The following is a 20019-nucleotide window of genomic DNA, read 5'->3' on the forward strand; positions in this document are numbered from 1 at the left end:
AGTGAGGTGCCTCTTTTTGACACAGCGAGTTGTTGTGATCTGGAAGGCGCTGCCTGAATAGGCGGTGGAAGCAGATTCAATAGGAACTTTCAAAAGGGAATTGGATAGATAGTTGAAAAGGAGAAATTACCTGGGCTTTGGAGCAATAGTGAAGGAGTGGGACAGAGAGAAAGCACAGACTTGATGGGCCAAGTGTCTTCCTGCTGTGCGATATGATTCCCTGATTCAGTGTTTGGTCTGGACTCTGACTGATTGTCAATGTATTCCTGCTTCTCTCCTTGGCAGTCTGACTGGGATTTCCCCGTTCTTCAGCGAGAATGACAAGACCACGCTACTTAACGTGAAAAACTACAACGTTGCTTTCGAGGAGAATATGTTTGCGAACCTGAGCCGGGAATCGAGGGCATTTGTCATCAGGCTCCTGGTGGAGGACAAGCAGTAAGCACAAGGGAATGGATTGCGGGTGCTGGAGAGCGGCTGTGTGCTCAGATATCCCGACAGTTTATAATCCCGCCATTCCGTTTCACCTGGAGCACCCACCCCCAAAATATCCTCTCCATCACCAAGACCACCTACTTCCAACTCACTAGCATCAGCCGTCTCCACCCAGCCTCTGCTCCTCTGTACACTCATCTCACCTCATCTCACCCTCACGCCTTTGCTACCTCTGGAATTGGCCATTCCAGCGCATTCCTGGCCAGCTTCCCACGTTCTTGAAGTCTTCCGGTACTCTGTTGACCATTTCTCAACTCACACCAAGTGCCCTTCACCCAGTAACCCTGTGCTTCCTGACCTACATTGGTTCCCAGTCCAGCAATTTTCATCCTTTCAAATCCCCCCATAACCTCTCCCCTCCCTATCTCTGTAACCTCCTCCAGCCCCACATCCCTCCGAGATCTCTGCGCTCCTCTAATTCTGGCCTCCTGCGCATCCCTGATTTTAATCGCTCCACCATTGGCGGCCGTGCCTTCAGCTGCCTGGTTCTCAAGCTCTGGAATTCCCTCCCTAAACCTCTCCACCTCTCTCTCCTCCTTTAAGATGCTCCCTAAGTTCGATCTCTTTGACCAAGCTTTGGGTCACCTGTCCTGATATCTCCTTATGTGGCTCAGTGTCAGATTTTGATTGATAATTTCTTCTCTGAAGGGTCTTGGGGCATATTTAAGACACAGGAAAGTAACTCACCTCCTGATTCCCCAAAGTCTGTCCACCATCTACAAGGCACAAGTCAGGAGTGTGATGGAATACTCCCCACTTAATCAGAAAAAAGCAGCCCGCTTGTTTGGCACCCCATCCACAAACATTCACTCCCTCCACCACCGACGCACAGTGGCAGCAGTGTGTGTACCATCTACAAGATGCACTGCAGGAATTCACCAAGCCTCCTTAGACAATACCTTCCAAACCCATGACCACTACCATCTAGAAGGACAAGGGCAGTATGTAGATGGGAACACCACCACCTAGAAGTTCCCCTCTAAGTCACTCACCATCCTGACTTGGAGATATATCGGCCGTTCCTTCACTGTCGCTGGGTCAAAATCCTGGAACTCCCTCCCTAACAGCACTGTGGGTGTACCTACACCACATGGACTGCAGCGGTTCAAGAAGGGAGCTCACCCCCACCTTCTCAAGGGTAATTAGGGATGGGCAATAAATGCTGGCCCAGCCAACGACACCCACATCCCGTGAAAGAATAACAATAAAAGACCCCATTTTGTTGCGACACTCACCTCCCGATCTCCTGGTGAACATCATAATAGTCAGTTAAGAGCCTCATCTTCCACAAGATTGTGTCCTCATCATCCATTGGTTCATCAACCTCTATTTTCCCTGAAAAAGAGTAAAACATCAGGAATCCCTGAGCTCCTTTCACGCCTGTATCTCCAGCATTTCGTCATGAAGCTTTCTACCATCAGTGATGTAGGTGAATGATGTGGAGAAATCCATTAGCATCCCTGTGAATCTCCAAATAATAACATCTTGCATTTATGTAGCACCTTTAACACCGTAAAAGCATCCCAGGGTGCTTCATAAGAGCGATTATCAAACACTGAGCCACATGTGACCTGAGGATAGGTGTGCCAATTGGTCAAAGTTTTAAGGAGCAGATGATGAGACCAATTGTCACGTTTCAACCTCCAGAAGGCACTCACTAAGGTTCCACATGAGAGACTTTTAGCAAATAATTGGAGGCAACTTATTAAGATGGGCAGGAAGGTGGTTAGGAGGTAGGAGACAAAGAGAGCGTAGGGGTATTAGTATGTACGCCAGTTGGTGATACGTGACCAGATTTTATTGCCTTGAGTTTAGAAGACTAAGGGGTAATCTAGTTAAGGTATTTAAGATGATTAAAGAATTTGACAGGGTAGATAGAGAGAATCTATTTCTTCCGGTGGGGAGAATCCAGAAAAGGTGGCAGAATCTTAAAATTCGAGCCAGGCCATTCAGGGGTGATGTCAGAAGCACTTCTTCACACAAAGGGGAGTGGAAATCTGGAACTCTCGCCCCCAAAATGCTGATGAGGCTGGGGGGGCGGGGTCAATTGAAAATTTCAAAACTGAGATCGATAGATTTTTGTTGGGGAAGGTGATTAAGGATATGGAACCAAGGCAGGTTGATGGAGTTAAGGTGCAAATCAACCTTAATCTAATAGAATGGTAAAACAAGCTCGAGGGGCTGAATCGCATCCTCCTGTTCCTGTGTAACAGACCCAAGGGGCAGAATGGCCTCTTCCTGTGTAACATGCTGGAGGGGCTGAATGGCCTCCCCGATCCTATGTGACAGGCTTGAGGGGCTGAATGGCCTATCCCTGCTCCTGTGCAACTGGCTTGAGGGGCTGAATGGCCTCCTCCTGTTCCGGTGTACCAGAGTTGAGGGGCTGAATGGCCTCCTCCAGTTCCACTATTACAGGCTCAAGGGGCTGAATGGCCTCACGTCCCTGTGTAACAGGCTCAGGGGGCCGAAAGTCCCCGTGCAACTGGCCTGAGGGCTAATGGCTTCTTCCTGTTCCTGTGTACCCGTCTCAAGGTGGGGGAATGGGGGAGTGCTGAATGGCCTCTTGTTCCTGTGTAACAGGCTGAAGGGCTGAATGGCCTCCCCCTGTTCTATATCTCCACACTGATGATTCGGTTGCACAGTCCCCGGACCACACTGCTGACCGTAGAAGCACTGAGGTCGTGAGAGCATCCTCTTTAAACCAGCCTGAACTGTTGGAGTGCGGACTGTTGGAACAGGGGTATCTCCACGCTGGGGAGGCCGAATCTGAGAGGGGGGCGGGCGGGAGAGAGGGAGGGAGGGAAAGGGCAGGGGAATGGGTCTGGGGACACCAGTCGAGGTATTAATAACTGCTGCAAAGAGAGGCCTCACATGAACCAGTGATTTTATTTTAGACGCCTCCCATTTTTGGTGAATGTTTCTGAAACTGGATCCCCCCTGGTACACATTTATCACACTCAGGGAATATTAACCTCGTTCTTGATAACTCATTCATGTGGCCAGCTGCCTTGAAGCATCAGCAGCCTGTCAGGAAAAGTGCTGACCGGCTTTTATCTTTTTCCTGTAATGTCAGGACCTAAGAATTCCAATAAGTTAATGGGTTGTCTTCGTATTAAAAATAAAATCGATAAAACGTTCAGCCATTAGACCCACTAACCCGATCAAGGAAAGGACGCGCATTTCTATAGCACCTTTCGTGACCTCGGGACATTCCAAAGTGCATCACAAACGACGGTTACCTCTTTTCGAGGTGTCGTCACTGTTGTAACGCGGGGAACGCAGCAGCTAATTTGTGCACAGCAAGATCCCACAAAACAGCAGTGTGATAATGGCCCGGGTCTTCTGGGTTTTTTGAGCGATGTTGGCTGAGGGATAAACACTGACCAGGATACTGGGGAGAACTCCCCCCACCGTGTTCCCCTGTGGAATGGTGTCCACAGGATCTTAATAAATCCACCTGAGAGGGCAGACAAGGCCTCCCATTTTCACCTCTCGTATAAACACACAGATTAGGAGCGGGGAGTAGGCCATTCGGCCCCTTGAGCCCCTGCCCTGCCATTCTGATCTGAGTGTGGCCGCAACTCCGCACTCCGCCTGCCCCACTAACCTCCGACCCCCTTGTTAATCAAGAACCTGTCTACCCCGGCCTTAAAAAATATTCATTGGCCCAGCCTCCACTGCTCTCTGGATAAGAGAATTTCACCGACTCATGACCCTCTGAGGGGAAAAATTTCCCTTCCCGTCCGTCTTAAATGGGAGACCCCTTGTTTGAAGCAGTGTCCCCCAGGTCTAGTCTCTCCCACAGGGGGAACCATCCTCTCAGCATCCACCCTGTCAGGTCCCTTCAGGATCTTATATGTTTCAATAAGATCATCCCTCATTCTTCTAAACTCCAATGGGTACAGGCTCAGCCTGTCCAACCTTCCCTCATAAGATAACCACCCCCCACCCCCCCCTCCCCACAATCCCAGGAATCAGTTGAGTGAACCTTCTCTGAACTGCTTCTGACACATTTATAAGGAGACCAAACCTGTCCACCACAATCCAGATGTGATCATTCAGACTGCTGTTCCCACAGTGCAGCATTCCCTCAGTACTGCACTGGAGTGTCAGCCTGGATTCTGTACTCAAGCGTCCGAATGGGATTTAAACCCACAAGCGTCTGATTCTGAGGGATTGAGCCTTGGTGGTAGTTGCCAGGTAGATTGGTTATTGAATAAAGCACTAACCATCTCAGGCTGGAGGATTTATTAACCTGTATGTGTCGTTCTGAGCTCCCTCTGGCTGCAAAGCCCCTTCCACAGTTAAAAAGCTGATCAGGAGAGTGACACCCAGTGGGAGGATAGATTATCACAGATACCGACAGGACAGGCATCGGACCTTCCCATTGTGCCCTGCTCAAATCCATCTCCAGCCTCAACACAAGGGACACAGCCCAGGGACATGGTCTGCTCACCCAATTCCCCACACCCTGACCTCACTTCCCCATTCAACACCCCAACCTCCCTTGTCCCACATCACAGTGCTTCCCCGGTCTGTATCGCTGCTGTCCTGACACTGTCCTCTGTGTGTCTGGGTGCTGTCTGACTGTGTCCTCTGTGTGTCTGGGTGCTGTCTGACTGTGCCCTCTGTGTGTCTGGGTGCTGTCTGACACTATCCTCTGTGTGTCTGGGTGCTGTCTGACACTATCCCCTGTGTGTCTGGGTTCTGTCTGACACTATCCTCTGTGTGTCTGGGTTCTGTCTGACACTGTCCTCTGTGTGTCTGGGTTCTGTCTGACACTATCCTCTGTGTGTCTGGGTGCTGTCTGACATTGTCCTCTGCGTGTCTGGGTTCTGTCTGACACTATCCTCTGTGTGTCAGGGTGCTGTCTGACTGTGTCCTCTGTGTGTCTGGGTGCTGTCCTGACACTATCCTCTGTGTGTCTGGGTTCTGTCTGACAATATCCTCTGTGTGTCTGGGTGCTGTCTGACACTATCCTCTGTAGGTCTGGGTTCTGTCTGACACTATCCTCTGTGTGTCTGGGTGCTGTCTGACACTATCCTCTGTGTGTCTGGGTTCTGTCTGACAATATCCTCTGTGTGTCTGGGTTCTGTCTGACACTATCCTCTGTGTGTCTGGGTTCTGTCTGACAATATCCTCTGTGTGTCTGGGTGCTGTCTGACACTATCCTCTGTGTGTCTGGGTTCTGTCTGACACTATCCTCTGTGTGTCTGGGTGCTGTCTGACATTGTCCTCTGCGTGTCTGGGTTCTGTCTGACACTATCCTCTGTGTGCCTGGGTTCTGTCTGACTGTGTCCTCTGTGTGTCTGGGTGCTGTCCTGACACTATCCTCTGCGTGTCTGGGTTCTGTCTGACACTATCCTCTGTGTGCCTGGGTTCTGTCTGACAATATCCTCTGCGTGTCTGTGTGCTGTCTGACACTGTCCTCTGCGTGTCTGGGTTCTGTCTGACATTGTCCTCTGTGTGTCTGGGTCCTGTCTGACACTGTCCTCTGAGTGTCTGGGTGCTGTCTGACTGTGTCCTCTCTGTCTCTGGGTTCTGCCTGACTGTGTCGTCTGGGTTCTGTCTAACACTGTCCTCTTGTGTGTCTGGGTGCTGTCTGACACTGTCCTCTGTGTGTCTGGGTGCTGTCTGACACTATCCTCTGTGTGTCTGGGTGCTGTCTGACACTGTCCTTTGTGTGTCTGGGTGCTGTCTAACACTATCCTCTGTGTGTCTGGGTGCTGTCTGACACTATCCTCTGTGTGTCTGGGTTCTGTCTGACACTGTCCTCTGCTTCTTTCTAGGAGACCAGATGCAGATGAATGTCTCCAGCACCCTTGGTTTTCGGTGAGTGTCACACAATCATTGCTGATTTAAACTGAAGTTTTCACTCTCCCTGTTTCTTTCTGTGAGGGATACAGAGCATCCAGCTGAATCACCAGCCTGTCCTGGCCCCTTTCTAGGCACGTTTCCCGGATCTGAATGAGGGAACAGCTGTGTGTTTGACAATAACAATCAGATGTACAGCACTGCGATAATCGCACAATTACCCGAAGAGAATAGAATCAGAGGGAAAGTTGGAATTGTGGGAGCAGCTGAGTCACTCTTGCAGAGGGTCAGCATGGAGACGATGGGCCGAATGGCCACTTCCTGTGCTGTAAGCACTCTGTGATTCTAGGGACTCGCTCTGTAATTCATATCAGGAAAATGCCAGAAACATTCAGACAGCGTCGGTAGAGAGGGAAAGGTATCAGGCTGGTGACCGCTCATTCTGTAACGTGGGTCCAGTACAGAGCCCTCCTGTGTGGAAGGGTATCTAAATGGATAAACTCACTCAGCCGAGGCAATGAAAATGATCCTCGAGAACAGAGCTGCAGGTGATTGGAGTCTCTAATGTGAACATATAGGATATGCAGGCTGGAAAAGACCAGTTTCTGTATTTGTCCTTACATCATAATGGCTGGAGCCATTTTTTATCCTTTCATGGGATGTGGGTGTTTGCTGCCCGTCCCTAATTGCCCTTGAACTGAGTGACTGGCTCGGCCATTTCAGGGGGCAGTTAAGAGTCAACCACGTTGCTGTGGGTCTGGAGTCACATGCAGGCCAGACCAGTTAACTCCACCCCACTAAAGTTCATTCATGAACCGGATGGATTTTTACACCAATCATCGATAGTTTCATGGCCTCTGCTGTGCGTACCTGCCATTGTATTGTAAAAATGCTCGGCAGAGCAAAGGGTTAACGTGGGACTGGATATTAGCATAGCCCATGGTATGAAATATAGAGACATATGGTCAGAGACTCACAGAACAGTCTAGAAGAAACCTGAATGGGAGCAGCACCGTGCATGGCAGTAGCTAGGACATCAGGAGATCCCGTGGCTGTAGAGTGGGGTGGGTAGAAAGGGAAGAGTGCATGAGGGATAGGGATAGGAATCAGGAGTTAGGGATAGGGGAGAAGAGGGGGGGACATCATTAGAATCACAGAATCTTAACGGCACAGGAGGCCCTTCGGCCCATCATGTCTGCACCAGCTCTCCAAATGAGCATTGTGACCTAGTGCCATTCCCCTGCCTTTTCCCTGTACTCCTGGACATTGTTTCTATTCAAATAATCATCCAACGCCCTCTTGAATGCCTCAATTGAATCTGCCTCCATCACACTTCCAGGCCGTGCATTCCAGACCCGAACCACTCGCTGTGTGAAAAAGTTTTCTCTCATATCACATTTGCCTCTTTTGCAAATCACTTTAAATCTGTGCCCTCTCCTTCTTGATCCTTTTACGAGCGGGAACAGCTTCTCCCTATCTACTCTGTCCAGCCCCCTCATGATTTTGAACATCTCTATCAAATCTCCCCTTAGCCTTCTTCTCTCCAAGGAGAACAGTCCCAACCTGTCAGATCTATCTTTGTAACTGAAGTTTCTCATCTCTGGAACCATTCTTGTAAACCTCTTCTACACTCTATCCAATGTGTTCACATCCTTCCTATAACGTGGCGCCCAGAACTGTACACAATATTCCAGCTGAGGTCTAACAAGAGTCTTATATAAATTCAGCATAACTTCCCTGCTCTTGTACTCTACGCCCCTATTAATAAAGCCCAGGATGCTATATACTTTATTAACAGCTCTCTCCACCTGTCTTGCCACCTTCAATGATCTATGCACATATACACCCAGGTCTTTCTGCTCCTGCACCCCCTTCAAAATTTCACCCCTTATTTTATATTGTCTGTCCATGTTCTTCCTACCAAAATGCATCATCTCACACTTCTCCATATTGAACTTCATCTGCCACCTATCTGCCCACTCCACCAACTTGTCTATGTCCTTTTGAATTTCCATACCATCCACCTCACAGTTTACAACACTCCCAAGCTTCGTATCATCCGCAAACTTTGAAATTGTCCCCTGCACACCAAGACCTAGATCATTAATATATATCAGGAAAAGCAAGGGTCCCAACACTGACCCCTGGGGAACTCCACCACAAACCTTCCTCCAGCCCAAAAAATATCCATTGACATAGTTAAGGGTTACCAATAAATGGTGCACGTTTAAATATACAAGTCTCAAGATCTCATCAATGAGACACCAAATAAACACATAACACAACAGTCACCATTACTGAGACTAGCTGATTTATTAAGTAAACTTAAATTCCACCAGCTGCCATGGTAGGGTTTGAACCCATGTCCCCAGAGCATTAACCCTGGGCCTCTGCATTACTAGCCCAGTGACATTACCACTACACCACCATCTCCCCATTATCCACCTGACACACACCCCCTCTTCCCTATCCCTAATTCCTGATTCCTATCCCTATCCCTCACTCACTCTTCCCGTTCTACTCACCCCACCCCTACAGCCATGGGATCTCCTGGGATAGGGAAAAGAACCCATAGAAATACCTCAGGATCATCTCTGGGAACTTTCTCTCTGAACCTCCTCAGGCGATGGAAACCCAGTCCAGGAGGTCACTTGGACCAAGCGATCTCTGTAAAGACACTTAACTTCCATATGATCTGATCTCTGCCCCAATCAGGAGCTGGTCCAGCTCTCGCTCGAAGGGTTAGGGAATCAGTACCCACCACATCAGCTGGCATCACATTCCTGAGGCTCATTGCTCCAGGGAACAGGAACTGACCAACACCCAGTGGGTTTCAACTCTTAAAGAGTTTAGACTCGTGTCCCCTGGTCCCCTCTGATCTGACAAACTGGAACAATCTCTCAGTGGGGACTCTACCCAATCCTTATTATTTTTTGATCTCTATATCAGCTGTCTCCTAAGTCTACAATATTCAAAAGTTAGTGGACCGAGATTCTTAAGCCTCTGTGAATGTGGACCCAATGAAGACAGTACCTCTTAATGACCCTGATGGAGAGTCTCCCTCTAAAAGAGCATCTCAATGTCCAGCCTCTCCTGTGATGGACCGGGCTGGGAGGGAGCACTTAAGAACATAAGAAATAGGAGCAGGAGAAGGCCACTCAGCCCCTCCAGCAAGTTTCGTGGGTCAATAATATCATGGCTGATCTACATCAACTCTCCTTTCAAGCCTGCTCCCCATATCCCTTAACTCCTTTAGTGCCAAATAATCTATTGTTCTGTCTTGATTATACTCAGTGACTGAGGATCCACTGAGAACTCCAAACATTCACAACCCTCTGACCCCTTATCCTGAAACTATGACCCTGGCCCTAAACTCTCCAATCAGGAGTGACATCCTCTCAGCACCTACCATGCCAAGCCCTTCAAAGAATCCTGTAGGTTTCAATGAGATCACCTCTCGTTCTTTTAAACTCCAAAGAATATAGACCCATCGTTCTCCTTAACTTCCCCTCACAGTACAACTCTTCTTTTCCTAGGAATTAGTCTAATAGTTCACCCGGCTCATTCCTGGGATGAGGGGCTTATCCTATCAAGAAAGGTTGGACAGGCTGGGCCTATACCCAATGGAATTTAGAATAATGAGAGGTGATCTTATTGAAACATATAAGATCCTGAGGGGACTTGATGGGGTGGATACCGGGAGGGTGTTCCCTCTTCTGGGGGAGACTAGAACCAGGGGACACGGTTTAAGAATAAGAGGTCTACGGTTTAAGACGGAGATAAGGAGAATTTCTTTTCTGTCAGAGGGCCATTAGTCTGTGGAATTCTCTTTCCCATGAAGCAGTGGAGGCTGGATCATTGAATTGATTCAATGCTGAGTTAGATTTTTGATAGACAAGGGAGTCGAGGGTTATGGGGGCCAGACAGGAAAGTGGAGCTGAGACCACAACCAGATCAGCCATGATCTTACTGAATAGTGGAGCAGGCTTGAAGGATGTCCATTCTAGCTCCTAGGTTCCTCTTTTCCTACCCCCTTTCATTGTGCTCCCTGTAAGGATAGTTAGTATATTTTTCCTTAGGTAAGGAGACCAAAACTCAATACTTCATTTGTGGTCTCACCAAAGCCCTGTACTTTTTCTTTGTCTTTGAGATGGTGACATAGTTGTGATGTCACTGGACTAGTAATCCAGATGCTCTGGGAACATGGGTTCAAATCCTACCACAGCAACTGGTGGAATTTAAATTCAATTCATAAAACCTGTAATATAAAGCTAGTCTCAGTAACGGTGACCATGAAACTATCATCGATTGTTGTAAAATCCCGTCTGGTTCACTAATGTCCTTTAGGGAAGGAAATCTGCCGTCCTTACCTGGTCTGGCCTACATGTGACTCCAGACCCACAGCAATGTGGCTGACTCTTAACTGCCCTCTGAAATTGCCTAGCAATCCACTCAGTTCAAGGGAAATAAGTGTCGTCCTTGCCAGCGACACCCAAATTGCATGAAAGAATAAACAAAATCTATGCAAATGTTAATTTTACTCATCCCTCGTTTCTTGTTTTTCAGAGTATCTTCACAGTGAGAGGAAAGGTCATCAACACTGACCAGCTGAAGATCCTCATCTCCCGGAGAAAGTGGCAGGTCAGTTTACAGCAAGATGTCTTTTGCTTCAGTCATCGTCCACATCATCACCACCCCATGACACAGTCTTGTACTCCTTCATGTTTGGAGGCAGCAGGACAAGCTGAGAAGGCTGATTATAAAAAAAAATATGATTTTATTAACAGAGACAGAGTATAATAGCTAGACAGTTATACTAAACCTTTAGAAAACATAACTGGAGTATTGTTCTCAATTCCGGGCACCACACTTTAGGAAGAATGTCTAAGTCTTGGGGAGGGTGCAGAGGAGATTTACTAGGATGGTACCAGGGATGAAGGACTTCAGTTCATGTGGAGAGATGAATAGTATAAAAGGTTTCATTGAAATCCAAATGTACCATTTTTGAATATTTTTTATCCATTCATGGGAATGCTACGACCAGGTCAACAATGGTGAACTGATTCCTCTCTTTGTCCCGCTCCTGAGTTGGTTGTAGCAGAACTTGCCACGCCCCTAGCCAAGCTGTTCCAATACAGCTACAACACATTTAGTTTATTTGGTTGGCTTTAAAAGAGCAACAGCTACATCACTGGCATCTACCCAGCTATGTGGAAAATTGCCCAGGTATGTCCTGTACACAAAAAGCAGGAGAAATCCAACCCGGTCAATTACTGCCCCATCAGTCTACTCTTGATCATCAGTAAAGTGGTGGAAGGGATCATCAACAGTGCTATCAAGCGGCACTTGCTTAGCAATAACCTGCTCACTGACACTCAGGTTGGACTCCGCCAGGATCACTCAGCTCCTGATTTCATTACAGCCTTGGTTCAAACATGGACAAAAGAGCTGAACTCCCGAGGTGAGGTGAAGGAATCACAATGTAGTTCCAAGTCAGGATGGTGAGTGGCTCAGAAGGGAACTTGCGGGTGGTGGTGTTGCCGTACACCTGCTGCTCTAGGAGGTAGAGGTAGTGACTTGCACAGCCACTGCTTTACCTCAATCAAATCTCTTTGTCACACCCTCACCCTCATTGCAAACCAATAGATTAGATTTGCAAGACCTTCCCTTGAGGCTGGGAATTCTGTGGCGAGTAACTCACCTCCTGACTCCCCAAAGCCTGTCCACCATCTCCAAGGCACAAGTCAGGAGTGTGATGGGATATTCCCCACTTGCCGGGATGAATGCAACTCAGGAAGCTGGACACCATCAGAAGTGGCCCAGCAAGTTCAAGGGCAGTTAGGGATGGGCAGCAAATACTGCCTTTCCAGAGACACCCACATCCCATGAAAGTGTAAGAAAAAGGATCTCCATTTATTAACACACAATGGACAACAAACTCAGTGGTATATAGTTTTCTGGGCCATTTTCTTTGGCTGTTTTTTTAAAATCAGCATATCACCTGCCTTTCAAGGGGAGATTCTAGAACCAAGGGCAGGAGCCTCGGGATAAGGTGTTGGCTATTTTGGACTGAGAGGAGAAATTCCTTCACTCAGAGGTTTGTGAACCTTTGGAATTCTCCACCCCAGAGAGCTGTCGATCTCTAGATTCAAGACCGAGATAGGTGTGGGGATCTGGCGGGAAGCGGAGTAGAGGTAGAAGATCAGTCATGATCGTATCGAGCAGTGAAGCAGCCTCGAGGGGATTTGGCTGATCCCAGCTCCCAATTATTTTCGTACATTCTCTCAGTCTCAAGGCTCCGCCCAGAGTCTTCCAAAAGATTAGTGTCAGAACGATGAGAGATAATATAAAATAAAGGACAGAATTTTAAAGGGGGTGCAAGAGCAGAGGGACCTTGGTGTCTATGTGTGCACAGATCATTTCTGGTAGCAAGGCAGTTTGAGAAACTGGTTAACAAAGCAGACAGGATCCTGAGCTACATAATCAGAAGCACAGAGGAGAAAAGCAAGTAAGTTATTGTGAACCTTTATAAAACACTGATTCAACCTCAACAGGAGCACTGTGTACAATTCTGGGCACCACACTTTAGGAAGGATCTGATGGCTTTAGAAAGATTCTTGAGGATGGTTCCATGAATGAGGAGGGCTTCAGTCATGTAGACAGACTGGAGAAGTTGGGACTGTTTTCCTTGGGAGAAGAGAAGGTTGAGAGGAGATTTGATGGAGGTGTTCAAAATCATGAGGGGTCTGGACAGAGTGGATAGGGAGAAACTGTTCCCATTAGTGGAAGGGCCGGGAACCAGAGGGCACAGATTTAAGGCAATTGGCAAAAGAAGCAATGGAGACACGAGGAGAAACTTTTTCACGCAGCGAGTGGTTCGGGTCTGGAACACGCAGCCTGAGAGTGAGGTGGAGGCAGGTTCAGTCAAGGTTTTCAAGAGGGAATTGGGAAACACCTGAAGAGAGAGAAATTGCAGAGTGAAAGGAGGAGGCAGAGAGTTTGTGAGCTGACAAGGGACTGATTGGCCACCTTCTGCACTGTAACCATTTATATGATTCTATCCTTCCAATTACCCTCTTAGTTACTTAAAGACCCTGAGATGCATTTTATACTTTGGCGATTTATTTACTTTAGGATTACACCATAGTTCTACAGCCAAAGCACAAGGAAATATTGATTTACAGTTACAAGTGCAAGTATTTAGCGATTTTCATGCGCATTTGTTACAGGGGCTGAAAGGGATGACCTGTGAAGACAGGTTTCATTGACTAGGCTTGTATTCCCTCCAGCATAGAAGATTCAGGATGGCCTATTTATTTCCTTTTTGGGATGTGGGTGTCACTGGTAAGGCCAGTGTTAGTTGCCCATCCCTAATTGCCCTTGAACTGAGTGTCTCACAAGGCCATTTCAGAGGGCAGTTAAGAGTCAACCACATTGCTGTGGGTCTGGAGTCACATGTAGGCCAGACCAGGTAAGGACGGCCGATTTCCTTCCCTAAAGGGACATTAGTGAACCGGATGGATTTTTACAACAATTGCTGATAGTTTCACGGTCACCATTACTGAGACTATTCCAGATTTATTGAATTTAAGTTCCACCAGTTGCCATGGTGGGATTTGAACCCTTGTCCCCAGGGTAGCAGCCTGGGTCTGTGGGTTATTAGCCTAATGATTTTCCCACTGTGCCTCAGATCCCCATAATTGAGGTTGAGGAGATTAAAGGCTTTCCTCTGGAGGGGGAAGTCCAGAACATGGGGGCAGAACCTTACAATCCAAGCCAGGCCGATCGGGGGTGATGTCAGGAAGCATTTCACCACACAAAGGGCAGCGGAAATCCGGAACTCTCAAAGCTGTTGTGACTGGGAGTGAATTGATAATCTCAAAACTGAGATTGATAGGTTTGTTGGGTAAATGTATTAAGAGTCACAAAACCAAGTGGGCAAATGGAATTGATACAGATCAGCCATGATCTAATTGAATATCAGAACAAGCTCGATGGGCTGAATAGCATTATCCTTGAGGGGCTGAATGGACTACTCCCATTCCCATGCAACAGGCTCAAGGGGCTGAATGGCCTCCTCCTGTTCCCATGTAACACCCTTGAAGGGCTGAATGGCCTCCTCCTGTTCCTGTGTAACAGGCTTGGGGGCTGAGTGGCCTCCTCCTGTTCCTATGTAACACCCTTGAGGGGCTGAATGGCCTCCTCCTGTTCCTATGTAACACCCTTGAAGGGCTGAATGACCTCCTCCTGTTCCTATGTAACATCCTTGAGGGGCTGAATGACCTCCTCCTGTTCCTATGTAACAGGCTCGAGGGGCTGAATGGCCTCCTCCTGTTCCCATGTAACAGGCTCAAGGGGCTGAATGGCCTCCTCCTGTTCCCATGTAACAGGCTCAAGGGGCTGAATGGCCCCCTCCAGTTCCTCTGAGTCATTTTGTTGGCTACACGAGGCAGGATAAGTGTTTGACCAAGCAGGTGATTGAGTATGAGAAGAGTATGTGAGGTGTTTCGAACCGAGGGCTGTCTTGAACGTTCCCCTTGCTCACGTTCTGTACAGTGAGACTGCGGCCATTGTTCTGATGCTTATGTCTCTGGTTGGTTTTTTTTCAGCGTTCCCTTATCAACTATAAATCCTCCATGGTCATGAGGTCCATCCCCGAGCTCCTGGAAGACACATCCGGCCACCTGAACATCGGCATTCCCAAACACCTCAAGGAACACCGGCTCTCCTCCGTCCTCTCCTCCTCCTCGGACTCGGACGAAATCGATGAGTTCCCCTTCATCCCGAAGCCCCTGCAGCCCGAGCTCTTGCCGGCCAGGCTGCCCCTCCACCAGCTCCGCAGCGAGGAGGAGGAGGAGGAGGCAGTGGCGGTGCTGCCGGGGACCCAGGACAGCTTCAGGGCAGCGGCCGGCGAAGAGGCAGCGAGCGCCCCAGCGGAGAGGAGGGGCCCCCAGCCGGCTCCCAGCCCATCGCCCAGGAGGAGCAAGGAGGAGCCCGACCAAGCCAAGAGGAAAGAGGACGGCGAGGTGAAGCCGGAGGGACCGGGCAAAGCGCGGGCGAAGATCTCGAGGAAGAGGTCGACGGACGTCGAGCCGGCCGACTCCTCCTCGGACGAAGACTCGGAGCTTCAGAGGAAGCCCAAGCGCGGCCTGCGGAAAGGAGTGACCATCGACTCGCCAGACTCGCTGAGGGCGGAGGCCGTGTCCAGGAGGGGGGAGTTCCGCCGGGGCAGCTCCGCCGACTCTGCCCTGGCCCTGCTGGGCGCCCAGGAGGGCGGGGATGACCCGAGCAAGGACCGGGGCGGGAAAGCGGCGGAGTTGCCGGGCAGGCTGACCAAGTCGATGTCCATGGAGCTGCCCAGGAGGAGCCCCAGCCCCGGGAGGTTCGAGGACCTGGCTGCCCAGAGGCGGAAGGGAGGCCCATCCCAGGAGGATTACGCGCTGAAGCTTGAGCTCATGAGGCAGCGGCTCCTGCGAGGAGGCTCGGTGGACAGCAAGATGAGCGGCCTGCGGGGGCCCCTCCTTGAGCACCTGGGCATCCCCGACGACTCCAAGCAGCGTTCCTCATCCCTGGAGCGACATACCCTCCGGCCCCCCAGGCCAGAGAAAATGGCTGCTCAGGTAGGTAGGAAAGAACGCTGGGGAGAGGGCGTAAATCATCGACAGAGAGATATAAACAGGCCCAGCGGGTGGGGAAAACATTGGCAGGTGGAGTATAATGTGGGAAAATGCGAACTTGTCCACTTTGGCAGGAAGAATAGAAAAGCAGCAGATTATTTAAATAGAGACAGATAAGAGAATGCTGAGGTACAGAGGGATCTGGGTGTCCTGGTGCATCAATCACAGAATGTTAGTCTGCAGGGGCAGCAAGCGATGAGGAAGGCAAATGGAATGTTGGCGCTTATTGCAAAGGGAATGGGATATAAAAACAGGGAATTGTTGCTACATTTGTACAGGGCATTAGACCTCATCTGGAAAACTGTGAACAGTTTTGGCCTATTTGTCTAAGAAAGGATATAAATGCATTAGAAGCAGTTCAGAGAAGGTTCACTGGACTGATTCCTGGAATGGGGATCTTATGAAGAAAGGTTGAGCAGGTTGGGCCTGTACCCATCGGAGTTTAGAAGAATGAGCGGTGATCTTATTGAAACATATAAGATCCTGAGGGGTCTTGACAGGGTGGATGCTGAGAGGATGTTTCTCCTGGTGGCGAAGTCTAAAACTAGGGTTCACAAGTTTAAAAATAAGGGGTCTCCCATTTAAGACTGAGCTGAGGAGAATTTTATTCTCTCAAAGGGTCGTTAGTCTGTGGAATTCTCTTCCCCAGAGAGCAGCGGGGGCTGGGTCATTGAATATATTCAGGGCTGAGTTAGACGGGCTTTTGATTGACAAGAGAGTCGAGGGTTATGGGCGACAGGGAGGGAAGTGGAGCTCAGGCCACATTCAGATCAGCCATGATGTTAGTGAATGGTGGAGCAGGCTCGATGGGTTGAATGGCCTCCCTCCTGTCCCTAATTCTTGTGTTCTTGTATTCAGCCTAGGTTGGCCAGGGCAGCCTCCAGCGAGAACGCCCCCAATGAGGAGCTGTCGGAAGGGCGGGTCCTTCGGAAGAGCGCCTCATTCTCCCAGGGGGAGCCCACTGTCCTCCATCGACGGGTCGGTGCCCCGTTGGAAATCCCGCTGCTGCAGCTGGATTCGCGAGGTAGCCCGGAACCGTCGTTGTTCCCGCTGAAAGAATCTCCCTCCCTCTCCGCCCTGACCGACCCCTCCAAGTACGACGGCTCCAGACCACCAACACCGGTCAGGTCGGCGGCAACCAAGGAGGTGTCCTCACGGCCACCGACACCCGAGATTAAAATCCTGGCTCCGGTCGAGCCGATGACGGTGGAGGAGCAGAACGTGGATGTGGAAGGGCCTTACAGGAAGATCATGATTGGGAAAACCGCAGTCATAACGCACAGTAACCTGTCAGTGGACCCTGTCCCGCCCCCGCCCGGCTCCGAAGACGGTTTACTGGATGCAACAGCAAGCCAGGCGGATCAACAGAAAGCGAACTTGGCGACTCCATCAATCCCAGCAGCTTCCTGGCTAGAGCAGAAGGGACCTGAGCCCAGCATCAGGAGCGAACTCCAAGTGTCTGTCCAAGCAGCTCGCGAGGTGCAGTCCATGCCCGTGCCAGCACCGCGCTCGGCTAGGAGCAGAGCGGCCCGAGCCCCGGAGGCGGGCAGCCCGGTAGCACCAGACGCAGTCTCCCCAGCCATCAGTGCGGTGGCTCAGGGAGCAGCCGGGAAGGACGCGGCCAAACCCTGGCAAAGTGAAGCCGAGAGGAGCGTGGCCGTGACTCGCGGCCCGGCCAGCGGCCAAGCCCCCACCCCCACCACCGCCGCCGTCCAGCATCCCGCGGCCAGAGACAGCGCCAAGCCCTCCGAGGTGGGCCCCGCCGCCCCCCAGGCATACGCAGCGGCCCTGGGGAAGGGGGAGCAGCGAGAGGCCGACCTAACCCGGGAGGCCACCCCCAAAATGAAGGTGAAATCGTCCAGCGTGGGGCAGTTCCTAAATATCGAGAATATCGAATCCGAGGAGGTGTTTGAGGCAAAGTTCAAGAAGGCGAAGCAGTCCTCGCTAAGCCGGAGCCTCAAACACCTCATGAGGCCCAAGTCGGAGGAGAAGCTGGGGCAACAGCCCCAGACGGGGGAGAATGTGTATCGGCCGGGGGCAATGGGGGCACCGTTACAGGTCATGAAAGGGCAAGAGGCCCTCCTAAGCTACGAAGAGGGGAAGTCCAGATCCAGGTCTGAGCAGAACATTCCAGGAGCCACAAAGGATTCCAGCTTTGTCAGGAGGCTGTCCCTGAGGTTCAAGGGGGTGCCACCAGGTGAAAGGAAAGAGGAGAAGGTCAGAGAAGATCAGGCGAGCAGAGGGCACAAACTCTCCTGGTCTTTCGGGAAAAGCAACGCAAAGGACAAGAAAATGGAAGAGAGGCCGGAGCACGAGGCCGGAAGGAAGGAACTCAAAGCCCTGCCGATCGACTCCGAGCCCCTCAAGAAGGAGCACAAAATGTCACCAGCTTTGGCCATGCAGAGGAAGATCGAGTCAACGATCTCGGGGATCTCTCTTCGCTTTGGCCGCAGTCACTCGGAGGAGAGGATGGAGGGGCCCCCATCAGAGCCCGGAACGCCTGTCCTGCAAGAGGCAAAGGAGGGCAAGCGAGGCCCCTTCCTGTCCCTGCTGAGGAGGTCCACCTCGGAGGCAGGATCACTGAAGAAGGTGGGAATCCCCCAGAACCAGTTGGCAACGCAGACCCGCTCCACACCCTCCTCGGAGTCACTGCATTCAGAGACAAGCATGTCCTCCAAACAGGAGAAAGGTAGGGAGGGTCCTCACTTCTCCACGCTGCTCCTTTACAGCACAGAAACAGGCCATTCGGCCCAACCGCTCCATGCTGGTCTTAATGCTCCACATACGCTTGCTCCCCCTCTTCATCTCACTTCCTCAGCATATCCTTCTATCCCTCTCTCAAAGAGTCGTTTAGTAGTACAGAGAGTATTGATGAAAAAAGACACTTTGTCGAAGCTTTTGGTCTTGCACTCATCAGGACAATCGCGAGAATATCAATGTCGGGGGAAACAACAAATGAACTCTCTTCCCATACAGTATAAAGTTGCTGTTTCCCCCAACATTGGTATCCTTGCGCTTGTCCTGATGAGTGCAAGACGAAAAGCTTCGACAAAGTGTCTTTTTCCCTCAATACTCGTATTCCTCTCTCCCTTCAATGTATCTGTGCTATTTTCAATTATTCCCCATGGTAGCGAGTTCCACACATGATCCGCGCTTTAGGTGAAGATGTTTCTCCTGAATTCCCTATTGGATTTGCTGGAGACTACCTCACATCTGGAAGTCCCTGTGGTGCAGTGGGCAGCCTCCCTGCCCCTGGACCATGAGCTCTGGGTTTGAGGAGCTCCGGGACTTGATGACCATGGAAGATGCGTTCGTAATGTGGCCAAACAGGTTGTACAGCTCACCTTGTAAACCCATCCAGCAACACAGCAGCGGCAGGCGGAGAGAGCAGGAGAGATCATTGCTCAGCCATTTCAGAGTCGACCCCATTGCTGTGGGTCTGGAGTCACATTTAGGCCAGACCAGGTAAGGACAGCAGATTTCCTTCCTTCCCTAAAGTGGGCTAGATGGATTTTTATGACGATCGGTGACTAGCTTTTTATTCCAGATTTATTCATTGAGTTTAAACTCCACCAGCCATGGTAGGATTCGAACGCATGTCCCCAGAGCATTAACTTGGATCGCTGGTCCAATGACAGTACCTCTGCACCACCATCTTCCTCATGAGAGGCAGCTCTGGGGAAACTGCTTCTTTTCCCCGCTCTCCAGCAATTTAACATGATTTGCCCAAACAGCTTTGAGGAAATTCCCAGGCACTGGCCCACTCAGGGGCCCGATCCCATTAGTCCAAGTATGGAAACCTTGGGAATATGTTGGTAAGAGTCAGTGCTCACTGAGAACTGACTGTGTGCATCCCTCGCCCAGGGTCTCTGGACCTGACTATCGCAGTGCTCTCCTGACTGGCCCCCCACCTTCCACCCCCCAGAAACCTGAGACCATTCAAACCTTTGGTCTCCATATCCCAAACCACAGCTAGGCCCTAATCCCCTGTCACCCCCGAGCTCGCTGACCTGCCTTGGCTCCCAGTCGGCAA

General features: G+C 50.3%; 1 protein-coding gene across 1 annotated transcript in view; it reads left to right on the plus strand.

Moving 5' to 3' along the window:
- Positions 1-20019, plus strand: part of spega (striated muscle enriched protein kinase a) — a 1124881-nt gene that overhangs the window by 683443 nt on the left and 421419 nt on the right. The window contains exons 28-33 of the mRNA XM_078551317.1: positions 286-438; positions 6285-6331; positions 10889-10950; positions 14919-15173; positions 15249-15929; positions 16845-18675. Coding sequence (XP_078407443.1) covers positions 286-438; positions 6285-6331; positions 10889-10950; positions 14919-15173; positions 15249-15929; positions 16845-18675 — 3029 coding nt within the window. The remainder of the gene's footprint in view (positions 1-285; positions 439-6284; positions 6332-10888; positions 10951-14918; positions 15174-15248; positions 15930-16844; positions 18676-20019) is intronic.

Source organism: Cetorhinus maximus, chromosome 11, assembly GCF_964194155.1.
Source record: "Cetorhinus maximus chromosome 11, sCetMax3.hap1.1, whole genome shotgun sequence".
Classification (NCBI taxonomy): domain Eukaryota; kingdom Metazoa; phylum Chordata; class Chondrichthyes; order Lamniformes; family Cetorhinidae; genus Cetorhinus; species Cetorhinus maximus.